The sequence below is a fragment of the Cetorhinus maximus genome, chromosome 13 (genome assembly GCF_964194155.1).
Source record: "Cetorhinus maximus chromosome 13, sCetMax3.hap1.1, whole genome shotgun sequence".
NCBI classification, from domain to species: Eukaryota; Metazoa; Chordata; class Chondrichthyes; order Lamniformes; family Cetorhinidae; genus Cetorhinus; species Cetorhinus maximus.
The window spans coordinates 102,311,718-102,333,851 of NC_135891.1; the positions used below are offsets into that span (position 1 = coordinate 102,311,718).

Consider the following 22,134-nt stretch of genomic DNA (forward strand, 5'->3'; position numbering starts at 1 on the left):
ATGTAGCAAATTTTATGGCTTACTTTTCCACTGCCCCAAAAGTCCAGTACCTACAGGAGAACTGATGAAAGAATTTTTCCAGATTGGAGCTGGGTAAAGATCAATGTTTTGAAAGGAGACACAGGGGAGTGGCAACATTGGAAAGGGGATTTCAAGGATCTGGAAGTGGTGTATTAGGGGTGTGAAAACAGTAGGCAGGATTTCGGGAATTTGGTGCGATATGGTTGGAAGCTGGCTTACCAGTGGGGGGGAAACTGCCACATGTGGGCATACTGATAAGGGTATCAATAAAGTGGCAAAGGACAGGGTGAGGGAAAGAACCTTGTGGGATGCTGAAGCCCTCACTGCCACATTACCAACCACGGCCCAGGAACCAAAGTGGATGTGGGCTTGGAATACAGCAATAACGGCTTTCTCCAGGACAAGTGGACGAGGGGGCGGGTTGTGATGGATACAAGGAAAATGGAAACTTGGGGAAGGTGTTTGGAGCAGGAAGTTCGGAGGTGGTGGTGGGAATGGGTAAACGAGAATAAAAGCTGTTATCAGAGATTCATCTTGTAGGAAGCTGCTCAATACAGGCAACCAGTCGGTTCCCACCATCATCTCAAAAACTTATTCAGGTCATCCTTAAAGCAGATACATACACATTGTTTTTGTATGGTTAATGAAAAGTATTGCAAGTTGCAAGGGCTGCATGGTTAGAAAACAGTTCCAGTCAATAATCGCTGAATGACAGATGGGCCTTTTGTAGATTATAATGGTATAGTACCAACACATCGAAACAAACAATGTTATAACTTTTATACTGAATTTTTGAACATTAGCCAGCAAGAAAGGCAAAGGGTCAGTGAATATTACTGTTCATTTGAAGCAGGGTTCATTTTCGTGTAACCTAATAGAGGCCTTTCAGATTAAAAAAAAGGGTTCTATAGAGTAGAGGTAAGGAAACTGCTTTCAGTTGTAGGGGAGACCAAAGCTAAGGGTCATAAATATAAGTTAGTCACGAATAAATCCAATAGTGAATACAGGGGAAATTTCTTCGCTCAGAGTGATCAGAATATGGAATTTTCTAACATAAGTAGCTGAGGTGAATAGCATTATATTGATAGAGTTAGATGAAGTAGGTTGGAGGAGGCTAGTGCAGAGCTTAAAAAGCAAAGGCCATTGTAACAAAAGGTTTGTTTCTGTGCTGTATGTCCTACATAGTTCTATGTAACATGTTAACTCCAATACACTCACATGAATGAAGATTCTTAAAACTAGTCACAGCAAAGCAGAATTCTATTCAAATATTGACTGATGTAACATAAAACTGTACCCTGATCATGTAGCAAGCTTTTTCTTTATGATTATCATTTCCTGAATTAAATATCAAAATTGAACTCACTTTTATGTCGGCGTAACCGTCCCCAGTGGTAGTTGCACTCTTCTTTGCGGATACAATCCCCACTAATAGAAACACTGTACTCAGCTCCACAACGACTGCAGATCCTTGTTAAAGCTAAATTTAAAAAACACAAACTTGAAATATCTGCATATTTTAGGCAGTCAAGTGTCAATACACAAATGTACAATACACAAATTCAGCCACATTATATTTCTAGAAGTTGTCATCACACGTCCTTTAAGCATTTGTTAGCTCAGGTTTTCTCGCCTTCTGAAGGCATGCTTCCACAAATTCTAATGATCCTCCAAGCGGCCAAGTGAAAATCAGTTGGACATTCAATTAAGCAAGGCATCATAACAGCTAATCCAATCACCCTACAGCCAAATACTTGTACCTAATAACAAGAGGTCACTGGACAGCATTTAGGATCAGGAATGTTGACCCCCCCAAATACAACCCAGGCTGAGACAAACTTATTCAGCACAGACCAGGTTGTGAAGAAAGCAGAGCTTCGCAAAGCTTAAACAAGAACTTTTCTGTTTGCATAAATCATATACAGTATGGATAGCTATCAAGCATCATACCTTCCCTTCTTACACTTGTTGACAACACTGCAATTGTTAAAGAGCACCATGTTCCCCAATTTACCTCAAGCAATGGCACAGGAGTTCTATTTAATAACATAGCTGTTTTTGAATGAATCAGAGTTGAGTGACAACTGTCATTATCTGCCAGTGAGAAAATGGAAGCCCAATGCCAAGATGTCATGAAGTTGCAAGCAAAGCCTTTGGACCTGAAGATTAGCCAGAATGCAGGAGTTGAACCTTGGGGCTCATCAGGTCAAACATTGCCAAAACATTAGTTAGATGTGAGACCAAGACAAGGCATTAATTTTAATTTGCCATATTAATTCATGCGTCTTTCAAATGGCTTTTAAAATAATTCTTTATCTAGAGATCGTTGACAAAGCTAGATTCTAGAAAGTTGGCCTCCATCTAGTGATGCAGGAACATCACCTCACTTGTAAAAGCATTGTATCAGAGTGTGTGCAAATGTTCGGAGTTTTCCAAATGTCTTGCAGCCTAATGCACTGTGTTGGAAATGTATTCTGAAGGAGATATTTAACCTCTTGTGGTTTAATCTTTATGTTGGAAAAAGTGCCACATTGTGTGTTTTTACTTCAATGTATTACCGCACGTAAATAAATTTTACTATCAGATTTAAACTGATTTCATCAGTTTGAGTGTGTGTGGAGTTTCCTGCCTGTCAAGTGGGCAAGAACAAGATTGGCATCTCACACGGGCCTCTGGTGTAGAAGAGTTATTGGCCCGTAACTTCCAGGCTCTCCAGCGTCGGATTTGTGGGGTACCGCAAAGATGCGCTGGGGAATCCCGCTGGGAAGTTCCCAGGCAAGGGTTTGCATGGCAGTTGCCCAGGAATGCACACTTCCTCTGGGCAATTGCGCTGCGCTGGGAACCATCTGAAACCCCACCAAGACCTCTGACCGATGGACCCCCCCCCACCAACCTGGACACCCCCACCCCACAAATCCTATGCACTTACCTTCTCCCTGGCCTGTTAATTTCCCTGACTCTTTAAATTTAACTGCTTGACGGCAGCAAGTGCCATAAAAAGAGTGTGGCGTCACTGAATACGTTGCAGCTACAGTTCGTTGGGGCCTGCAAGGAGTCTGTTGATGGAGGCCCCAAGCAGCTCCAGTGAAAAGAAGTGGCAACGTAATTTAAGGCCAGGTAAGTAGGTATTTATTTCTTCTAATTTCTGTGGGCCAGCACTTTCCGACATTAGTCAGAAGTTATAGCCCATTGTCTTATTCCCATCACACAAGTTTCAATTCATTGAAAACATCACGTCTACAAATTGGAATTTCCTATTCAAAAGAAAGCTGTAGAGTCAGAGAGTCATTTACAGCACAAAATGGATACAAGGTGATTGAAACACTCAACTTTTCTCAGTTCTTAACAATCCAGATTACTCAAGTCACACATTCTAACCATTAGATTATTGGAATGAATTTTATCACCAAGTTTTAAGCATCTCAGCAAAACTATTGAATGATCTACAATCTAGCTAGACAGCCTAGGTCTTCTAAAATAGCATAACTCGCCATAAAATAAAGTCTATTGTCACCATCCTCGTGAGCACTGTATGGACGCACACCATACCCTACTTCTACAAGTTGAAGGCGTAGAACTTCAGTAGCAATTGCTTGTTACTCTGCAACCCAATAATTATTTGTCAAGGAACGAAAACAGAATTACCTGGAAAAACTCAGCAGGTCTGGCATGGGTATAGACGTAGGCTGTCTAGCTATAGCTGTAGCAAATAATTATCAGTGTCTCTCCACTGTATGTAGAATTATCAGTGGATCTGTTACCACCATCCAGGGCAGAGTATCCCATATTTCTTTGTGCACAAGATGCAATCTGCACAAGCTATAAGTTTACGTATGGGAGCTAGTCTATTATTCGTCTTTGAATTGTAACAACTATCATTCCTTATTCAGTCTATGTCACTGAGGGCTGATCAATTGTGGGCGCCCACTTCACAAGATTCTACACATACAAAGAAATTGAGTTGTATTTTTAATACCAATAAATCCGATTTCTTTACATCTAAGCTACAACTTAGAACATGCATTTAAAGTGCCCAATTTGTCACTTTCTTCCAAACAGGTGATAACATCAATGCTTAGTAACTGGCTATAAAATGCAGCTTTCCAACTGATCGTCTTTACATGAGCTTTCACAGACAAGGAATCAAGCAGGATAAATTAATTCATTTGATTGATCTTACCTTTTACAAGACCAAAAGTTTTTGGTAAAGTTAAACATATTATGTACTGCTCTCTGGGTGTAATAAATGCGACACACAAATAAACTAATTTTTCATGTGTTTGGTAGTGTTGTAAATAATTTACTCAACCAGCAAAGCTATTAAAGATAACAGTCTCTTATTTTTAGAAAATATGTTCGAAATTTGATGTTTGCCGATTATGGTATTCTACAAGTGTGATGTGCCTCAAATAATTCTAAAACAAAACCATAAAGGAGCCTGGAATTTATTTTATTTTTCAGAGAACTGAGCAAGACTCACAGCTTAAAAAAAGAAAAAAAGGATATATTTAGAGATGTGTATTATATTTCCAATGATAGCAAAGAATTATGTTTAAAAATATTTGAAAGCACCATTAACTTTTTGATATCTACAGGTCGAATATTCTTCATCTGTAAACCAGAAAACTGAACACATCCAAAAACCGCACTGTTTTCGAACCCCATCGACCTTTAGTCTCTGACCCGAGCCGACATGACCTGATCTGATCCTCGCCAACCGCACCCGACCTTTGGCACAGGAAGTCTCTGACCCGAGCCAACATCAACCTTGCCGATGGCACCTGAATTTTCGTGCGGGAAGTCTAGTTGTTTGTCTGCACTGTTTACCCTGTGAGCCCTCTCTCACAAGCAGAATCACAGATGGTGCCACATGTGGGAAATTATAGGCACCCCCTGTATTTATTATTCAGTGGTACATCTTACTTTTCTACCCATTTTATTTATTTTAGACCATAGCTAGCCTAGGCTTCGGTCATTGTACTGCAAGTAGCCCTAGGCCTATATGCAATATCTGAAAACCAAAATTATTTGAAATCTGAAATGCAATCAGCCCCAAGGATTTCAGATAAGGGATACCCTACCTATATTAAAAGGCTTACACCTGCTCATAATCATAGAACCTTCCACTGTCATACTTGAAAATGTTTCCTTCATAAAACCCAATGTCGATATTTATGGTAGACATTATTTGCCGGCTGTAATCACAGTGTCCCACATTTGGTGGCGCTGCAGCACCTCAATTTTGCAAGTCTATCTCCTCCACTCGTAAGCAGAGAAACTTCAATACTTGAGCCAACTCTACTAACTTTTCCGAACTGCCATAAGTTGTGATTTAATGATATTTGAAATCAAAATATTATGTAAAAATTACATAGAAGTTAAGGATAAACTTTGAGATTCCTAAACAGGGACTCAATTACATAAATGCAACATGGTGATGCTGCCAGACCTGCTGAGTTTTTCCAGGTATTTCTGTTTCTGTTTTTGTTTTGGATTTCCAGCATCCGCAGTTTTTTTGTTTTTATAATTAATTTCCTGCCCTCCATCCCAATTTCACTTGGTTACAACTCCTCGCATGCATCATCACAGATATTTGATTAGTACAAATTGATTTTAAAAAGCCATTATACAAATGCATCTTTGTTTTAACTGGTAAGGCTAGTTTTATGCCCTTTTGTTTGGGCAACTTATTTGGGTAGACAAGTAACAGGCATAATCTGGACACCTAGAACTGAATCACTTGCAGAAGTTTTAGAAATTTAACTTTTTTTGCACTATTAAGCCGTAAAAAGTCCATTGAGTCTTTCTGCCATTAGGAATCATGTCCACGCTCAATTAAGTCAGATAGCTCACCTAGTTTTGGTAGTTAGCAACTGAATTAGTCAATCTAAGCTTCAGCAGCAGTAGAAGAGTTACAAATTGGCCTAGAGTGGAGAAAATTTTATCTCCTGATCACTATCCAAAAACCCATGCTAGAAAAGTGTGAGAATAAACTTGCAGAATGGATGATTTATTGGCAAATGAATTTCAATAACAACTTGCAGTTATATAGTGTTTTAAAGAAATAAAACGTTCCAAGGCACTCCCACAGGAGTATTATAAAACAAAATATGACACCAAGCCACATAAGGAGATATTGCATCAGATGACAAAAGACTTGGTCAAAAAGGTAGATTTGAAGAAGTGTCTTAAAGGAGTAAAGTAGGGTACAGAGGCAGAGAGGCGTAGGGGGGAATTTCGGAGCTTAGGGCCTAGGCAGCTGAAGGCACATCCAATGGTGGAGTGGTTAAAATTGGGGATGTTCAAGGGACCAGAATTGGATGAGTGCACTTATTTCAAAAGGCTGTGGGGCATGAGGCGATTCCAGCGATAGGGAGGAGCCAGGTCATGGTGGGATTTGAAAACTAGGATGAGAATTTTCAAATCAAGACATTGCTTGACTGGGAGCCAATGGAAGCCAGGGGAGATGATGGCACCATGGTAATGTCACTGGACTGGTAAGAGACCCAAGGCCCAGGCTAATACTCTGGGGGCATGGGTTCAAATCACACCAAGGAAGCTACTGGAATTTAAATTCAATTAATAAAGCTGGAATATAAAGCCAGTCTCAGTAATGGTGACCATGAAACCATTGCCGATTAATGTCCTTTAGGGAAGGAAATCTGCCATCCTTACATGGTCTGACCTACATGTGACTTCAGACCCGCAGCAAGGTGGTTGACTCTTAACTGCCCTCTGAAAAGGCCAAGCAAGCCACTTAGTTCAAGGGCAATTAGGGATGGGCAACAAATGCTGGCCTTGCCACACCGCATGAGCAAATAAAAAAACGTGGGAGACCAGCCAGGAACGTGTTGGAATATTACAAAGGTATATGTATATGACCAAGGATTTCAGCAGATGAGCTGAGACAGGGCAATGTTACTGAGGTAGAAACAGGTGGTCTTAGAGATAATGTGAATATGTGGTTGGAAGCTCATCCCAGGGTCAAATATGAAATGATCGTAGCTAAGTGTGAGGTGGTGCATTTGGGTAGGAGGAATAAAGAGGCCATAAGCTGCCTGAATAGTACAAGTCTAAACTGGGATGACAAGCAAAGGGGTTTGGGGATGCAAATAAACAAGTCACTAAAAATAGCAACAAGTTATTAATAAGCCGTTGAGATAAAACAAATCAAGCATTGGGGCTCATTTCTAGAGGGAGAGAATTGAAAAGCAGGGAAGTCATGTTGAACCTGTATAGAATCTTGGTTGTACCACACTTGGGAGTAGTGTATAGTTTTGATATCCATATTATAAACAGGATATACAGGCATTACAGAAGGTGCCAAAAAAACAGCTGCAAAGGTGATATCAGAAAGGAGAAATTATAACTATCTGGAAAAGCTAAGCAGGCTGGGGCTCTTTTCTGTAAAAATAAACATCAGAGAGGCAACCTGAGACATAGAGACAGAGAATGTTTCCACTTGTGGTGTATTCAAAAGCCAGGGACCATAGGTACAAGAGTCACTAACAAATTCAATAGGGAATTCTGGAGAACCATTTTTACCCGAAGAGTGGTAAGAATGTGGAATGAGTTAGCAGAAGGGGTAGCTGAGGAAAATAACACAGCTGCACCTAAGGAAAAACTAGAGAAATGCATGAGGGAGAAAAGATTGGCTGAGTATGCTGAAAGAATTAGATGAAATGGGAGGTGGTTTGTGTGGAGCATAAATGCTGGCATAGACCAGTTAGGCTGAATGGTCTTTTTCTGCACTGTAGGCTTAACGCAATGTCTGGTGACAGTGGCTCAGCTGTGATATATTTAAAGCCAAATAGTCCACCATGTTTCAGACCGGGAGTTTCTGCATGTTTTCCACCCAGATATCAGTGCACTGGGTAGCATTGACCATAATAGCAAAAAATATCATGGAAGTTAAAATGTAAGCCAGCTATACCCACAGCCACTTACACTTCAATCTCTGTGATTTATTATACTGGTTCAAAAATCAATTTGCCCAAAGTAGTCCCCAACCACTAAACTGGCCGCTCCCCCAGTTTGGCATGGTGAGTTTTCAGAGATTGTGCATCTGAAATTATCCCAAATGTCACAGATGCCTGTGGTTACATTAATTCATCATGACCTGCAGCTGCAGCAACCAGCAGTCAACTGAAGCCTCACTCAGGTTTGTTTTTAACCTGATACAACAATTGCTTTAAATTCTGTTTAAATAAGTTCCAATTCAGTCAACTGCTCACCCCTTGGTACAAGATTTTTTCTTATTTGTTCATGGGATGTAGGGATAGCTTATTGCCCATCCCTAATTGCCCCCAAGGTGGTGGTGGTGAGCTGCCTTCTTAAACCACTGCAGTCCACATGGTGTAGATACACCCACAGTGCTGTTAGGGAGGGAGTTCCAGGATTTTGACCCAGCAACAGTGAAGGAACGGAGATATATTTCCAAGTCAGGATGGTGAGTGGCTTGGAGGGGAACTTCCAAGTGGTGGCGTTCCCATGTGTCTGCTGCTCTCGTCCTTCTAGGTGGTAGCAGTCATGGGTTTGGAAGGTGCTGTTTAAGGAGGCTTGGTGAGTTCCTGCAGTGCATTTTGTAGCTGGTACACACTGCTGCCACTATGCATTGGTGGTGGAAGGAGTGCCAATCAAACGGGCTGGCTTGTCCTGGGTGGTGTCAAGCTTCGAGTATTGTTGGAGCTGCACTCATCCAGGCAAGTGGAGAGTATCCCATTACCCTCCTGACCTGTGACTTGTAGATGGTGGACAGGCTTTGGGGAGTCAGGAGGTAAGTTATTTGTCGCAGGAATCCTAGCCTCTGACCTGCTCTTGTAACCACAGTATTTATATGGTAAGTCCAGTTCAGTATCAGGTCACTGCTAACCCCCAGGATGTTGATAGTGGGGGATTCAGCGATGGTAATGCCATTGAATGTCATGGGGCAATGGCTGGATTCTCTCTTGTTGGAGATGATCATTGCCTGGCACTTATATAGCTTGAATGTTACTTGCCACCTGTCAGCCCAATCCTAGATATTGTCCAGGTCTTGCTGCACTTGGACATGGACTGCTTCAGTATTCGAGTCGTCGCGAGTGGTGCTGAATATTGTGCAATCATGTGCGAACATCCCCACTTCTGACCTTATGATGGAAGGTCATTGATGAAGCAACTGAAGGTGGTTGGGCCTAGGACACTACCCTGAGGAACTCCTGCAGTGATGTCCTGGAACTGAGGTGATTGACTTCCAACAACTAAAACCACGTTCCTCTGTGCTAGGTATGACTCCAACCGGCAGGGAGCTTTCCCTCGATTCACATTAACTCCAGTTTTGCTAGGGTTCCTTGATGCCACACTCGGTCAAACACTGCCCTGATGTCAAGGGCAGTCACTCTAACCTCACCTCTGGAGTTCAGATTTTGTCCATGTTTGAACCAAGGCTGTAATGAGGTCAGAAGTCGAGTCATCCTGGCGGAACCCAAACTGAGCGTCAGTGAACAGGTTATTGCTAAGCAAGTGCTGCTTGATTGCACTATTGATGACCTCTTCCTTCATTTTATTGATGATCGAGAGTAGACAGATGGGGCGCCAACTGACCGGGTTGGATTTGTCTTGCTTTTTGTGGACAGAACATACCTGGGCAATTTTACACATTGCTGGGTAAATGCCAGTGTTATAGCTGTATTGGAACAGCTTGGCTAGGGGCGTAGCAAGTTCTGGGGCACGTCTTCATTACTATTGATGGAATATTGTCAGGGCCCATGGCCTTTGCACTATCCAGTGCCTTCAGCTGTTTCTTGATATCATGTGGAGTGAATCAAATTGGCTGAAGACGGGCATCTGCGATGCTGGGGACCTCTGGAAAAGGCTGAAATGGATCATTCACACTGCACTTCTGGCCGAAGATTCTTGCAAATGCCTCAGCCTTATCTTTTGCACTAATGTGCTGGGCTCTCCCATCATGGAGATCATCAACTCCAGTGGAGTTGTTTAATTGTCCACCATCATTCATGACTGGATGTGGCGGGACTGCACAGCTTAGATCTGTTCTGTTGGTTGTGGAATCGCTTAGCTCTATCACTTGCTGCATATGCTGTTTGGCCACAAGCAGTCCTGTGTTGTAGCTTCACCAGGTTGACACCTCATTCTTTAGGGATGCCTAGTGCTTTTCCTGACATGCCCTCCTGCACTCTTCATTGAACCAGGGTTGATTTGCTGGCTTGGCAGTAATGGTAGAGTGGGAGATATGCCGGACCATGAGGTTACAGATTGTAGTTGAGTACAATTCTGCTGCTGCTGATGGCCAACAGTGCCTCATGGTTGCCCAGTCCAGAGTTGCTAGATCAGTTTGAAAGCTAGCCCATTTACCATGATGGTAGTGCCACACAACACAATAGAGGGTATCCTCAATATGAAGACAGACTGTCTCCACAAGGACTATGCAGTGGTCACTCCTACCGATATTGTCATGGACAGATGCATCTGTGGCAGGCAGGTTGGTGAGGATGAGGTCATGTATGTTTCCCCCTCATTGCTTCCCTTGCCATCTGCCACATTCTAGCAGCGATGTGCTTTAGGGCTCAGCCAGCTCGGCCTGTATTTGTGCTACTGAGTCACTCTGGGTCTATCACCCAGAGTCCATTCTGTGCCCTTGCCTCCCTTAGTGCTTCCTCCAAGTGGTGTTCAACATGGAGGAGTACTGATTCATCAGCTGGAGGGTTGGGGTAGGGGGGGGAGGGGGGGGTTGCAGGCAGTACATGGTATTCAGCAAGGGGTTTCTATGTTTGATCTGATGCCATGAGGCCTCATGGGGTCCAGCATTGATGTTGAGGACTCCCAGGGCAATTCCCTCCCGACCACTGTGTCACCACCTCTGCTGGGTCAGTCCTGCCAGTGGGGCAGGATATACCCAGGGATGGTGAGGGTTGTGTCTGGGACATAGTCATACTCATAGAATCATATCTTACAGACAATGTCAGGCACTCTTCAGTGAACCAGACTAGTCTGTGAGACAGCTCTCCCAATTTAGGCACAAGCCAAAAGGAGTTAGTAAGGACTTCAGTCATCGTTTCCAGGTGGTGTCTCCAGTTTCATTCCTTATTGACTTTTTAGCCGTTTGATGCAATGGAGTGGCTTGCTAGGCCATTTCAGAGGGCATTTAACTTGGATTCACACGTAGGCCAGACTAGGTAAGGACAGCAGATTTCCTTCCCTAAAGGACATTAATGAACCAGATGGGTTTTTATGACAATCGGCAATGGTTTCATGGTCAGGTTTCAAATTCAAATTTCACCTCTGTCATAGGATTTGAACCCCGGTCAGATTGTCTCTGGATTACAAGTCCAGTGACAATACCACTACGCCAATGCCTCTCCCTATTGACCAATAGTCAATTGAAACCACTGGTCTGGTTCTTCAGCTGCAGCAATTATTTAAACTGAATATGTTCAGGTTAAGTTTAATTCAGCAATCTTGAGGCCCTATTGTCCATGTTCCAATCAATATTCAATTATGTTTGATTTCATTGCTGTTTTGCACTAATTCATGGGAGATTTTATGTTTTGAGTTTATGCAAAAGAGTTTGTGCAGAACCTGGTGTACAACTTCACCTTGGCAAAACTGGTGCAGCGTCCAGTGAATTTTCTCGATTACACTCCAAGTGGAAACTCCAGGGCCTGGCAGGCAAGCGTGTTCGGCGGTCCTGGGAGGCGTCAGGAACGGACTGCTGACCGCAATCAGCACCCGACCGTGATTTCACACTGGCTGGCCAATTCACAGCCAGCCAGCATGAAACGGGCGCTGAAAAGCTCAGCGCTGCTGGCGGGGGGTGGGGGGGGAGAGGAGGGCTGGTGATGACGTTCCTACGGGCGAGCGCTGAGAGAAAGCTCCCTGAAGGCAGAGAGCTGCCTAAGGGAGCTGCAGGCCCGAAAACCACACAAACACGGGGTGACGTTGGGATGCTCGCCCGATGTCTTCTCCGGCAATTTTATGCCAGGCGCACGCCTGCCCACAGGGCGTAAAATTCTGCCCTAGGTCTCAGTCTAGATGAGGGATGTCCAAACTGTGGCTTGTGAAGCAGTAACTTTATCAATCCACACAACTCAGTTGAGCCTTCAAGCAGCCAAAAGGTTAGGTTCAGGCTCTCACACACAGAATTTTCACTTGAGCATTACCTTGGATGGCAATAAGCAACAAATGTTTCTAAAATAATGACATTCAGCCAATATGACAAGTTTGGGATGTCTGATTCTTAAAAGCTGCTCTGGCATCATCAAAGAGCCTGGAGGAGGAGGAAATTGGCAGATATAAAAACAAGTCTGAGATATTAGAAGGTATAGTGAGCAGAGTATTATTTCAGGTAATTAAAAAGCAGTTAGGGGAATTTAAAACTGCCACTGAGTTTTACAGTAAAGAGTGAAAATTCTAGATTGCAAGATGTGCAAGAGAAATTTATTACAACTTCAAAATTCCAGCTCTACAGTTTTGTTTGGCCATTGACAACAGAAGTTATTTTGCTTATGCTAGAATTCAGAATTTGTCTGTTTGCTTATTATGAGCACTTTAATTTTCACAGTACAAAATTAAAAGGTATCTGAAAGAAATAAATCTGTTGGACCCTGTTATAGGGTCCTTTTTTTTTAAAAAAAAGGACTTTTACTGGTGGTATACATTTACTTACGGTCAGTGTTATTCTTTCTCTCATCCTGATTATAAAGCACTACAATACCAGGCTTCTCTGGATGAGGTCTTGGGTAGGAATTTTCTTGCAATTGCTCTTCTGTTAAAACATACTCTGTCAGCTTCTTGTACAGCATGGTGCCTGCAATGAAATAAATTTGCATCATATTTGGGACAGGTTGCACAGTAATCATTTTATCTTTAGGATCCAAGTTTGAATCCAGCCCAAACTGAGTTGGACTACTTTCCCCCACAGCTGTAATGAAATTAGTTTCAACAGTCTAGATCTTCTTCCTAGTGTATTGAAATGCACAGCACAACACTGATCAAAATTTGTCAGTAAATTGACAGTTTAATTCCAAGCTGAAATAAGGATGCTACGCTGTTGCTTTAGGCATAATAATTATTTTGAATCATTCCAATTCTACCCTTGAATTTGAAGGTCTTGATGTTAAATTGCTTAAATGTAAAAACAATCTGGCCATGATATTTTTCCCCACAAACTTCACCCCAAATATAGATCCAGTATATTTTTGTTTACATTTTAACAAGGTTCTGCTGATGGTGTAAAAAAATTGTTCCATAGTCATTTTTATTTTGGAGAAGCAAGTCCAATTTATCTTAGTGCGATTTCATTGTATTTTCCCAAGTTTTTCACAATTTTGGCTAAGGGTCAATTTAGAGCTTACCTATACAAAGTGGGCACATGGAAATTCCTGGAATGCGGCAGTTCAAATAGCCTCACCTCTTGCAGTAAGGGAGATAGTTAATCATAGTTATATTTTGCTCTGTGCATTGGGTAGTTTAGTCACCATTTTTATATTTTTGGGTTTTTTCTTAATACTTTATTGTTCTTGTTGCTGATATTCAAATTGGATAAGACAAAATGGTCAAGATGGGCATTCTTTTCAGGATTCCAAACATACTATATCATGTAGTCAACAGTTCATGAAAGAGCCAACAAGGGCAGATGCATGACACCTGAAGCATTTTATTTGCCCTCTTCATTACCTCGAGTACTATCTCTAGACAACTTTAGCATGTACTTCAATGTCATAGGGGAACCCAAACTATAACTTCTCTTTTCTCCTGCAGATTCTGCCAAACCTGCTGTTTTTATTCCAGTTTTCCAACATTTACAACGTTTTTTTTTAAACATGTCCTTCAGGACTCAGCCAGCTTAGACATTAGTGGTGCTATCAAATCACTCTAGGTGATGGGCATAAAAGTTTCTCACCCAGAGTAAGTTACTGATGAATCAGTGCTCCTCCACACAGGAAAGCGCTTGGGAGAAGCACTTAGGGTAGCAAGGGCACAGCAGGAAGAGCAATCTGCTCTCAATTTAACTTTTTAATCCCTCATATAATTGTGGTGAATCTGCACTACACTCTCTTCCAAGGCCGATCCTGGTCTTCGATGCCCAATATCAAATATTGTACTGGAGATGGAGTCTGGCGAAGGCTCTGTATAACCAAAGAATTACTTCCTCACATTTGTATTTTTTGATAGACTAGAATCCAAGCTCAATTCCTCATTTACCAACTATTTAATTCAGATTCAGATACAAGAAACTTTGGCATAAGGCAAGCCTACTGACAGGCTACCTCTGTATTGCCAAGACCTCATGCCCTGCAATTCACCACATGGACTGCAGCGGTTCAAGGTGGCAGCTCACCACCATTTTCTCAAGGGCAATTAGGGATGGGCAATAAATGCTGGCCTAGCCACTGACACCCACACCCTGCGAAATAATTTTTTTTAAAAAATTCCACTTTTTGCCATAAAACCAACGGCATATTTTGCACGTAGATGCTGCAAATAAGCCTGAAGAAAAAATTTCCCCACAGTGTTTGGGGGCTTTGAATGATGATTAAGAGCTGTTTAGAAACACCATACACTACTTGCACTTCATTGGAACTTTGCAGTCATTCCTGTCTTTCATCCCTTCTCAGTATAGTCCCAAAAAAGTTGGGTTTAAAAAGTTGGGTTTATAAAGTTGGGTTTATAAAGTTGGGTTTATAAAGTTGGGTTTATAAAGTTGGGTTTATAAAGTTGGGTTTATAAAGTTGGGTTTATAAAGTTGGGTTTATAAAGTTGGGTTTATAAAGTTGGCACCTACCAAAGCTGTAATTGGAACAGATGCCGCTATCTTTATTGTGGACAACATTGCTCTACTCCTTTTTCTATAGATAGACTCAAAGTATTTTGTCTACCCTTGATTGTTATCCAGCAACTACTTCTGCAAAGTCCATTTGTGTGGACAAGATCAGTCTGAAATGTAATATCCCCCCCTGAAAAAATAGCCTAGCAACATTCCCAGTTATGGATCACACTTGAAATAGTCAGAGCATAGGTCTTATTCAGTAAGGCCCTAAGAATCAGTCCTTTCAGACAGCAGGATGAGAATGCAGCAAGAAAACCAAAAGAAAATGGTGGTTATTTCCATTTAAATACCTAGAAATGGAAAACCAAAAGTGAAGTTTAGCAAATTTTCTCAAAAGTACCTAACTGAGCTACACAAATGTATTTTGTGATTGCAACTTGCACGTTTGAGTAATGACCTCAATCATCTCAGTTCATATGCTTGGAAATTCTTATTTTCCTTTCAGTATTTAATGACCAAATGGTAATATAATAGTCAGATAGCTGGATATTTATATCTTATTTTATAGCAACCAAAATGTGGGCTCAACTTGCAAGTTCTGGATACATGAGGAATTGAAGCATGATAATGAAGTCAGTTAGCAAGACTGTAATCAAAACCCAAGGAGGTTAAGGTATCATTAATCTGCAGCAAAGTTGACAGTAGTTTATGACTGACCACAATCTAGGTGACAGCCTTTGCAGTTCACTCCTAGATGCTGTTACCAATCTTCAAAGATTTATAGTACAACATATAATATGCATGTGGTAGATAGGGAATGCTGCTAATCTTCTGCCAGTGCTACTTTGGTACTGGCCAGATTGAACTTGCCTCTCAATTTCTTCTCTTCCTGTGGTGAAGGGCCTGATCTTTATTCAGTACCTCCCCAGCATCATGACAAAGATCAGCAATGCACTCTGCTCAGCACCACAACACAGCATATTGGGAGTTCCAATTCACTATATTATCACATTACATGCAGGTTCCAACTTAGATTGAGTAAGAACAGATAAATATCAATATGTTAGAAACCTTCACTCACCTGTAAGTTCAACATCTTGCTGCTTTCCAGATCTATTTAGAGTGAAACTTGTCTTCATGGCCAACTTTCCCCCAAGCAATGTTTCATGTGACTGGACTTTCTTGTTTGCACATACAGCAGCAGGCTCTGAGTGAATACACAGAATTAATCAGAACCTTTTGAGAGTACTCAAAACAAGCCTGTAATGAATGGCATTCCAGGAGGAAACAAACTATACAGAGAAACACTAAATGCACATCTCTACCACAGAGACATTTTTTCTCTGGTTTGCTTTCCACCAACAGTTTTCTCTAGTATAACTAACATGAAGCAATGCTTGTTGTTCCACCAAGAAGCACCTGGTTCTGAATGGTGTCAGTTGACAAAATTTTCAGTAATGTAGTTTACTAATTCCATACATTTCACACTTCCTACATACTTCACCTCCTAGTGTCCATAGTTTGAAAAACAGATTATATAAACATTATTGAACTTGGTTATTTAATAAATTGCTGATTTGCAAAAACTGTCAGTTTCACATGGAAAGTGTAAAAGGCATGAGGATTAGTAGACTGGTGTTTTACCTGAAAGCACACATTCTTAGAACACGAATCTACGAGACAGCGAGGTGTTTAGTAGATTCGTGTTCTAAGAATGTGTGCTTTCAGGTAAAACACCAGTCTACTAATCCTCATGCCTTTTACACTTTCCATGTGAAACTGACAGTTTTTGCAAATCAGCAATTTATTAAATAACCAAGTTCAATAATGTTTATATAATCTCGGTGTAAACAGCTAAGCAGCATCTGGGTACTCAGAAACTAAGGATACCAAACTGCTTTTAAACAGCATGAGGGTGGTATTCATTTAACATAAATTCAGCAATTGGTTTCCATTTGCAACACTAAATGAACGTAGCAGGAATCAAGTGCCAAGGTCCTGAAATACTCTGAAGTGAAGCAGATTGGGATAACACCCACTGCGGAATCTCATTTTACTTTCTTTCACTCAGGTTGGACACTGAAGTCAGACTGAGGCAGAAACTACAAGCCAAACCTCTTCATAGCACCAAACACTCCCTTAAAAGCCCAATTATTCAATGTAAAAATTAACTAGTTCAGAAATGCCTTTCAATAAAGTGTTTAAATATTTGTTAAATTAAATCAAGATGTCTCTGACTGCTGGCAGATTTGTTGCAGAATCTATAGTTTGTTAACATAGTTATTATTTACACCTCCTTGTTTTAAACATCTGACAGGTTGTGCAAGATTGGGTATCAGACTACATCAATATCTTGCTGTCTTTTTTTCTTTCTCTATATGATTTCACTGGGAAATAAATTTGATCAAGTAGACTTAGCCTATAAGCATACATCTGGATCCTTTCAAAATGACACAAGAATGTCGGCATACCAACTATTCTCCAGTAACTAAAAGATTGCAATTAGTAGTTATCTGTTAAACTTTAACAACGCTAATCAATACACGGTGGAGAATGAAGATGGAAGTTTCAGTTCATAAAGGACACACAATCTGCTTATGAAACTTGCTGTCCTGATGTACACTTAAATAACAGTTTTGAATAAAAGCTCAATCTGCAATAGGGATTTCTGCTAGCATCCACCATTGCCCCTTAGATTTTTCCAGTAGATCAACAATCATTGTTCCTCTCCACATTTCACTCTAGATTGACCTTTCAATCGTAAACAAGGCCCTTCCATCCATGACACATTGCGGACAATAGCATAACCACCATGGATTGGCAGAAACTTGGATCATGGGCAACGGCATCTTGCTCCTTACTAAGGCCTCCCCACATGGTTATACTTTCCATCACCTTCCCTGCCCAAATTGCCAGTGGTAGTTTGGCATTATCAAATTACACTGCTATTCCTCCCTGTTCCTCTGGCACCTTCGACCCAGCTCATCTCTCCTTTAAAATTTTCATTCTCTATTATGTTCCCAGTTCCATCCTGAATTTTTCCCCAGATGCCACCCCCTCCCCCACCCCCCGCCACCCCACTCCCTCAGCCTCTCACAGAACTTCTCCCAATGCTCTAATTTCAATCTTCATCTCAACTCACTCCTCTGATTTCACTCCCAATCTTCCTAAACTGCCCCCTCCGTTTAAACGGCATCATAATAATGGACACCCTTTTGAAGTTGCCATCTCACAAGATTCCTCTACTTTCATGGTTTGAACCACTGAAAAAGCCATCTGATCAGCTCCTTGTAGCCCTCACCACCCCTCAAGACACTAATAATTGCATTTTCAAGTTGCCTAATGCCTATAGGCTTTGTATTTCTATCCTTTACCTTACATCTACCTTTGATGTCACTGTCCTCAGCAAAAGCTTTCCCCATCCCAGTCATGCTCCTGATGTGCCCCATCTTTGCACCTGCAAGTACAAGAGGTGTAGACCTGAGTGTGTCTGTTGCGCAACTGGTTCAGCTATCCATTACCAAGTATGTCTGACATCAAGCATTAATCAGGCCTCACTCACAAACTTTAAATCATTAATTTCTCTTCTCCAAAAGATGAGAGGAGCTCATAGATTTTTCACCTAAAATTGAAATCATCCATTCAGCTACCACTGCTACTGCCCCCACACTTGCAGTTGCCCACCAAGTCAAATACCCTCTCAGGTCCTCCCTTGCCCTAGCCTTATCACAGATCTTTCTCTAGATTCTCTCCTGTCTCACCCCCTATCCTCTTATGAGATTGTCTATGAGACTTACCACCTGCTCTCTTAACCATTTTCCATTGAGCTGCTGATCACCTAATCTTCTTTACCTGGCCCCATGCTAGCTTAACATTGTAAGATCTGGGATCAGGGCTAGAGCATGGGGGGGGAACCTTAGGGTCACTTTTCTATATTAAAGGCACTATATAAATGGAAGTTATTGTTCAAGTGCTCATGGATGCTATATGGTTGGTTTCCTTATATTCCTTGGATGTCAAATAGGCAAAAGACACTCATTGAAGACACGCTGATCACTGATGTAAACAAACACTTGGGCAAGTTACCAGAGATTGTCACTGAAACTTACTAAATAGTCAATGCCTTCAGGAGGAAAGTGAACACAGGCAAGAGAAAAGTATTATAGCCTGATGGTAAGTAAACTAAGTATCATATAGCAACATACTCTTTGTAGGTGATGGCATGATATCATTTTGACTCCTCAGCTTCTTTAAGGTATTTACAGCCACATTCAGGTACACTGTCCTACTAGTGCTTCGGTGATATACAGCCTTCTCTTCACTCAAGGCCTGCAACAGTTAAATAGAAATATCACAGCTGGTCAAGTATACTTTATACATAACAATGATACAACTGTAAAAACATATCCATGTTGAAGAGATAGCATGGGTTCCCATTTTCTACTGTAGCAAGGTTAACCTACATTTACTCATTTGACAGTAATACAGCAAAGTACAAGGCTGAGAGGCAAGTTACAAATTTACCAGGTTATTTTGAAAACCAGAATTAAGACAGCAAATATATGCAGGCTAAAGTTCCAAATGTCCTCATATTAAACAACATTTTTTATTTTAACACTAAAAATGTAGTGTCACAGAATACTTTGCAAGAATTTTAAATATTGCCCGAAAAATGCAGTATTTAAAATTCTTACCTTCATCCTGAAGTTTCTCCCCAGCCTTTTCCAATCCTACCTCTACAACCCCCTCCAGCCCCGTCCTCAATGGTTTGGTCCTCAAACTCTACCTTTCTACTATCTTCCCATTGGTGGCAGAGTCTCCAGCCACCTTGGTCTTATTCTCTGGAACCAGCTTGCCAAACACTTCTTTCTCTAATTCTCTCTACATCTTTAAAAACCATCTTACAACCCAGCTTTTAAGTCAACTTTTCCAATTCCCTTTTTTATGGCTTAGCACTTTGTATCCTGGATAAAACATCGTGGAGCATTTTACTGCATTTATCTAGCAACTTTTAAAGCAAGTGGTGATGAATTTTATACTCATAGCATTATCTTTTTTTCAAATGCTGTTTGGTCAGGGCTCATTTTTAACATTTGCAGGTTATATTTTGAGAGCAAGGAGAAATTAATTAGACAATAATGATTTTGTGCTTAATTATAACAAAAAATCAGTCCCAGATTAAAATGAGCACATTTATGCAAAATCACTTGGCATGTGTTCCTTCGAAAATTGTTAAGTTTTTAACAATTTAATTAAATTCTTAGAAAGCTTCACTATTAGGATTGGCATGCATTTGCCCAACAATTTTAATAACATACCATAGAATAAAATCTTGTACCTTTTCAAAAGCCATTTGTTCAGATCCACAGAATTTCAAACATTCATCAATGAACACGTTCAAATATCGCTGTCTCACATTGGTCGGAACTTTGGAGCCATATTCTGTAGGAATTGTGGGTCTCTTCAAGCTTGGCTTGTTTTTGCAGAAAAATAGTAAAAGAGATGGTTTTATTTAGTTCTGGTGCTTTTTCTAATATTTAGAACAGATTTCAACCTATATACTTTCTCAGATAGCAGAAGTCAACATTATTTTGATGCAAGCATGAAATAAAAGCTAAATACTGCAGGCGCTGGAAATCTGAAATAAAAACAGAAAATGCTGGAAAAACTCAGCAGGTCGGGCAGCATCTGTGGAGAGAGAAACAGGGTTAACGTTTCAAGTCCACATGACTCTTCTTCAGTGTTGGCTCTCAAGAAGAGAGTCATACGGACTCGAAACATTAACTATGATTTTGATGCAAATACATGCTACCTTGTGAAAATGCTGCACTATAAACCTGAACCCACCCTCAGAGAAAAAAAAAACTTTTGTAGAAGATGCACCACTTAACATTTAAAAAATTCTTTCATGGGTTGTGGATGTCACTGGCTCAGCCAGCAATTTTTATTGTCCATCCCTAATTGCCTTAAGAATTGCCCTCCCCTGGAGAACTCCAAATGCAAACTAATTTTTTGCTTCAAAATAAAGGTATGACAGTTTATCCTGTAGTTATAAGCACACACTACTTTCCTCCTTACTCTCAGAAAACATTTAAATATACATTATTTATTCAACAATTGGAGGCAACAGTTCAAGAAAATTAGGTGCGAATATCTAGGTTTTTTACCATCCATTCTCATGAAATCATCAGCTTTATTAAAACACCAAGTTGCAAGTATTGTTCTGATTTTAGTCAAATGAAGGTGATGGTACCATTGAATAAGACACCACAAAGTACAAATTTGAATGGAAAGACTCAATGCTGGTGGGAATGGAAGAAAGTGCACATCAATTTAGCACAGATGAATGCACCAATCGTGTACAAAACAACAACAGTTAAACTGTTTCAATGAGACTGCTGCACAATCTTCTGGGTACTGATGATTGCGTAAACTTAAAGCATCACTATTACCAATTTACAATGTTATAGGTGGTGCTCAATAATACTCCTGAAAACGCAGCAGCACTCCTGACCAATAATTATTCTGCATAGAGCATCTCACTGCAACCCTGCAACATTTACATGTTGAATACATGTAAATAAATGTTTTTAACACAAATTTAAATTGCAAGAAATAGTCAGTTGTCTTGGCGTAAACAGTTATTTCCAGAAAATGATTATACAATAATATATAATATTCAAGCCAATGAGACTACAATTTTTTCTTTTTGAAAACCAGTATTTATTCACAGCAAATAATTCCAACACAACGTCCACTGTATTTAAAAATAAACACCGAAACCCAAGAAGATATAAAATAAATATAAATGCAGACAAAAATACTTCTGCATTTTCTAATCAAAATATAAGCTACTCCTGTTACATATCTATACATTCTAGAATGAAAAAATTAATTATTTTATACTCATGAACGGACCCAAGGCCATCACTTTCGGCCATGAAAAGAGCCCAGTCTACCCTCAGATTACCCTGGAAGGGTAAGGTATCTCAAAAATTTGAGCAACAGGTGAAGCTAGCTGTTACACACTGCTACTGTGCAGTGGCAACATGAGTGGTATTCAGCACTAACAGGATGCTGCTGTCAAGCCAAAAAGATGTTCTGTTTATCACACAAATGAGTAATGTGGTATATGAATTTCAGTGCCAGTGTGATGCTAGTTATTAAGGCCATACACCCCAAAGGCTGGCGGATTGTATCAAACAGCATGTCCCAGCTACTGTTTGCAATGGGCAGAGTACAGACCATACCCAACCAAACGCAAAACACAGTGTCCAACGTTAGATGTGATTCCGTGATTAGGCAACATTTGCTAAATAATCCTCAGTGTGCTAAGAATTATGCTG

General features: G+C 40.7%; 1 protein-coding gene across 1 annotated transcript in view; it reads right to left on the reverse strand.

Annotated features, from left to right (window-relative positions):
• Nucleotides 1-22,134, reverse strand: part of rexo1 (REX1, RNA exonuclease 1 homolog) — a 100,163-nt gene that overhangs the window by 23,594 nt on the left and 54,435 nt on the right. Inside the window, exons 6-10 of the mRNA XM_078555913.1 lie at nt 20,127-20,261; nt 18,994-19,117; nt 15,870-15,995; nt 12,686-12,826; nt 1,388-1,501 (exon numbers count right to left, since the gene is read on the reverse strand). Of these exons, the coding sequence (XP_078412039.1) occupies nt 1,388-1,501; nt 12,686-12,826; nt 15,870-15,995; nt 18,994-19,117; nt 20,127-20,261 (640 nt within the window). The remainder of the gene's footprint in view (nt 1-1,387; nt 1,502-12,685; nt 12,827-15,869; nt 15,996-18,993; nt 19,118-20,126; nt 20,262-22,134) is intronic.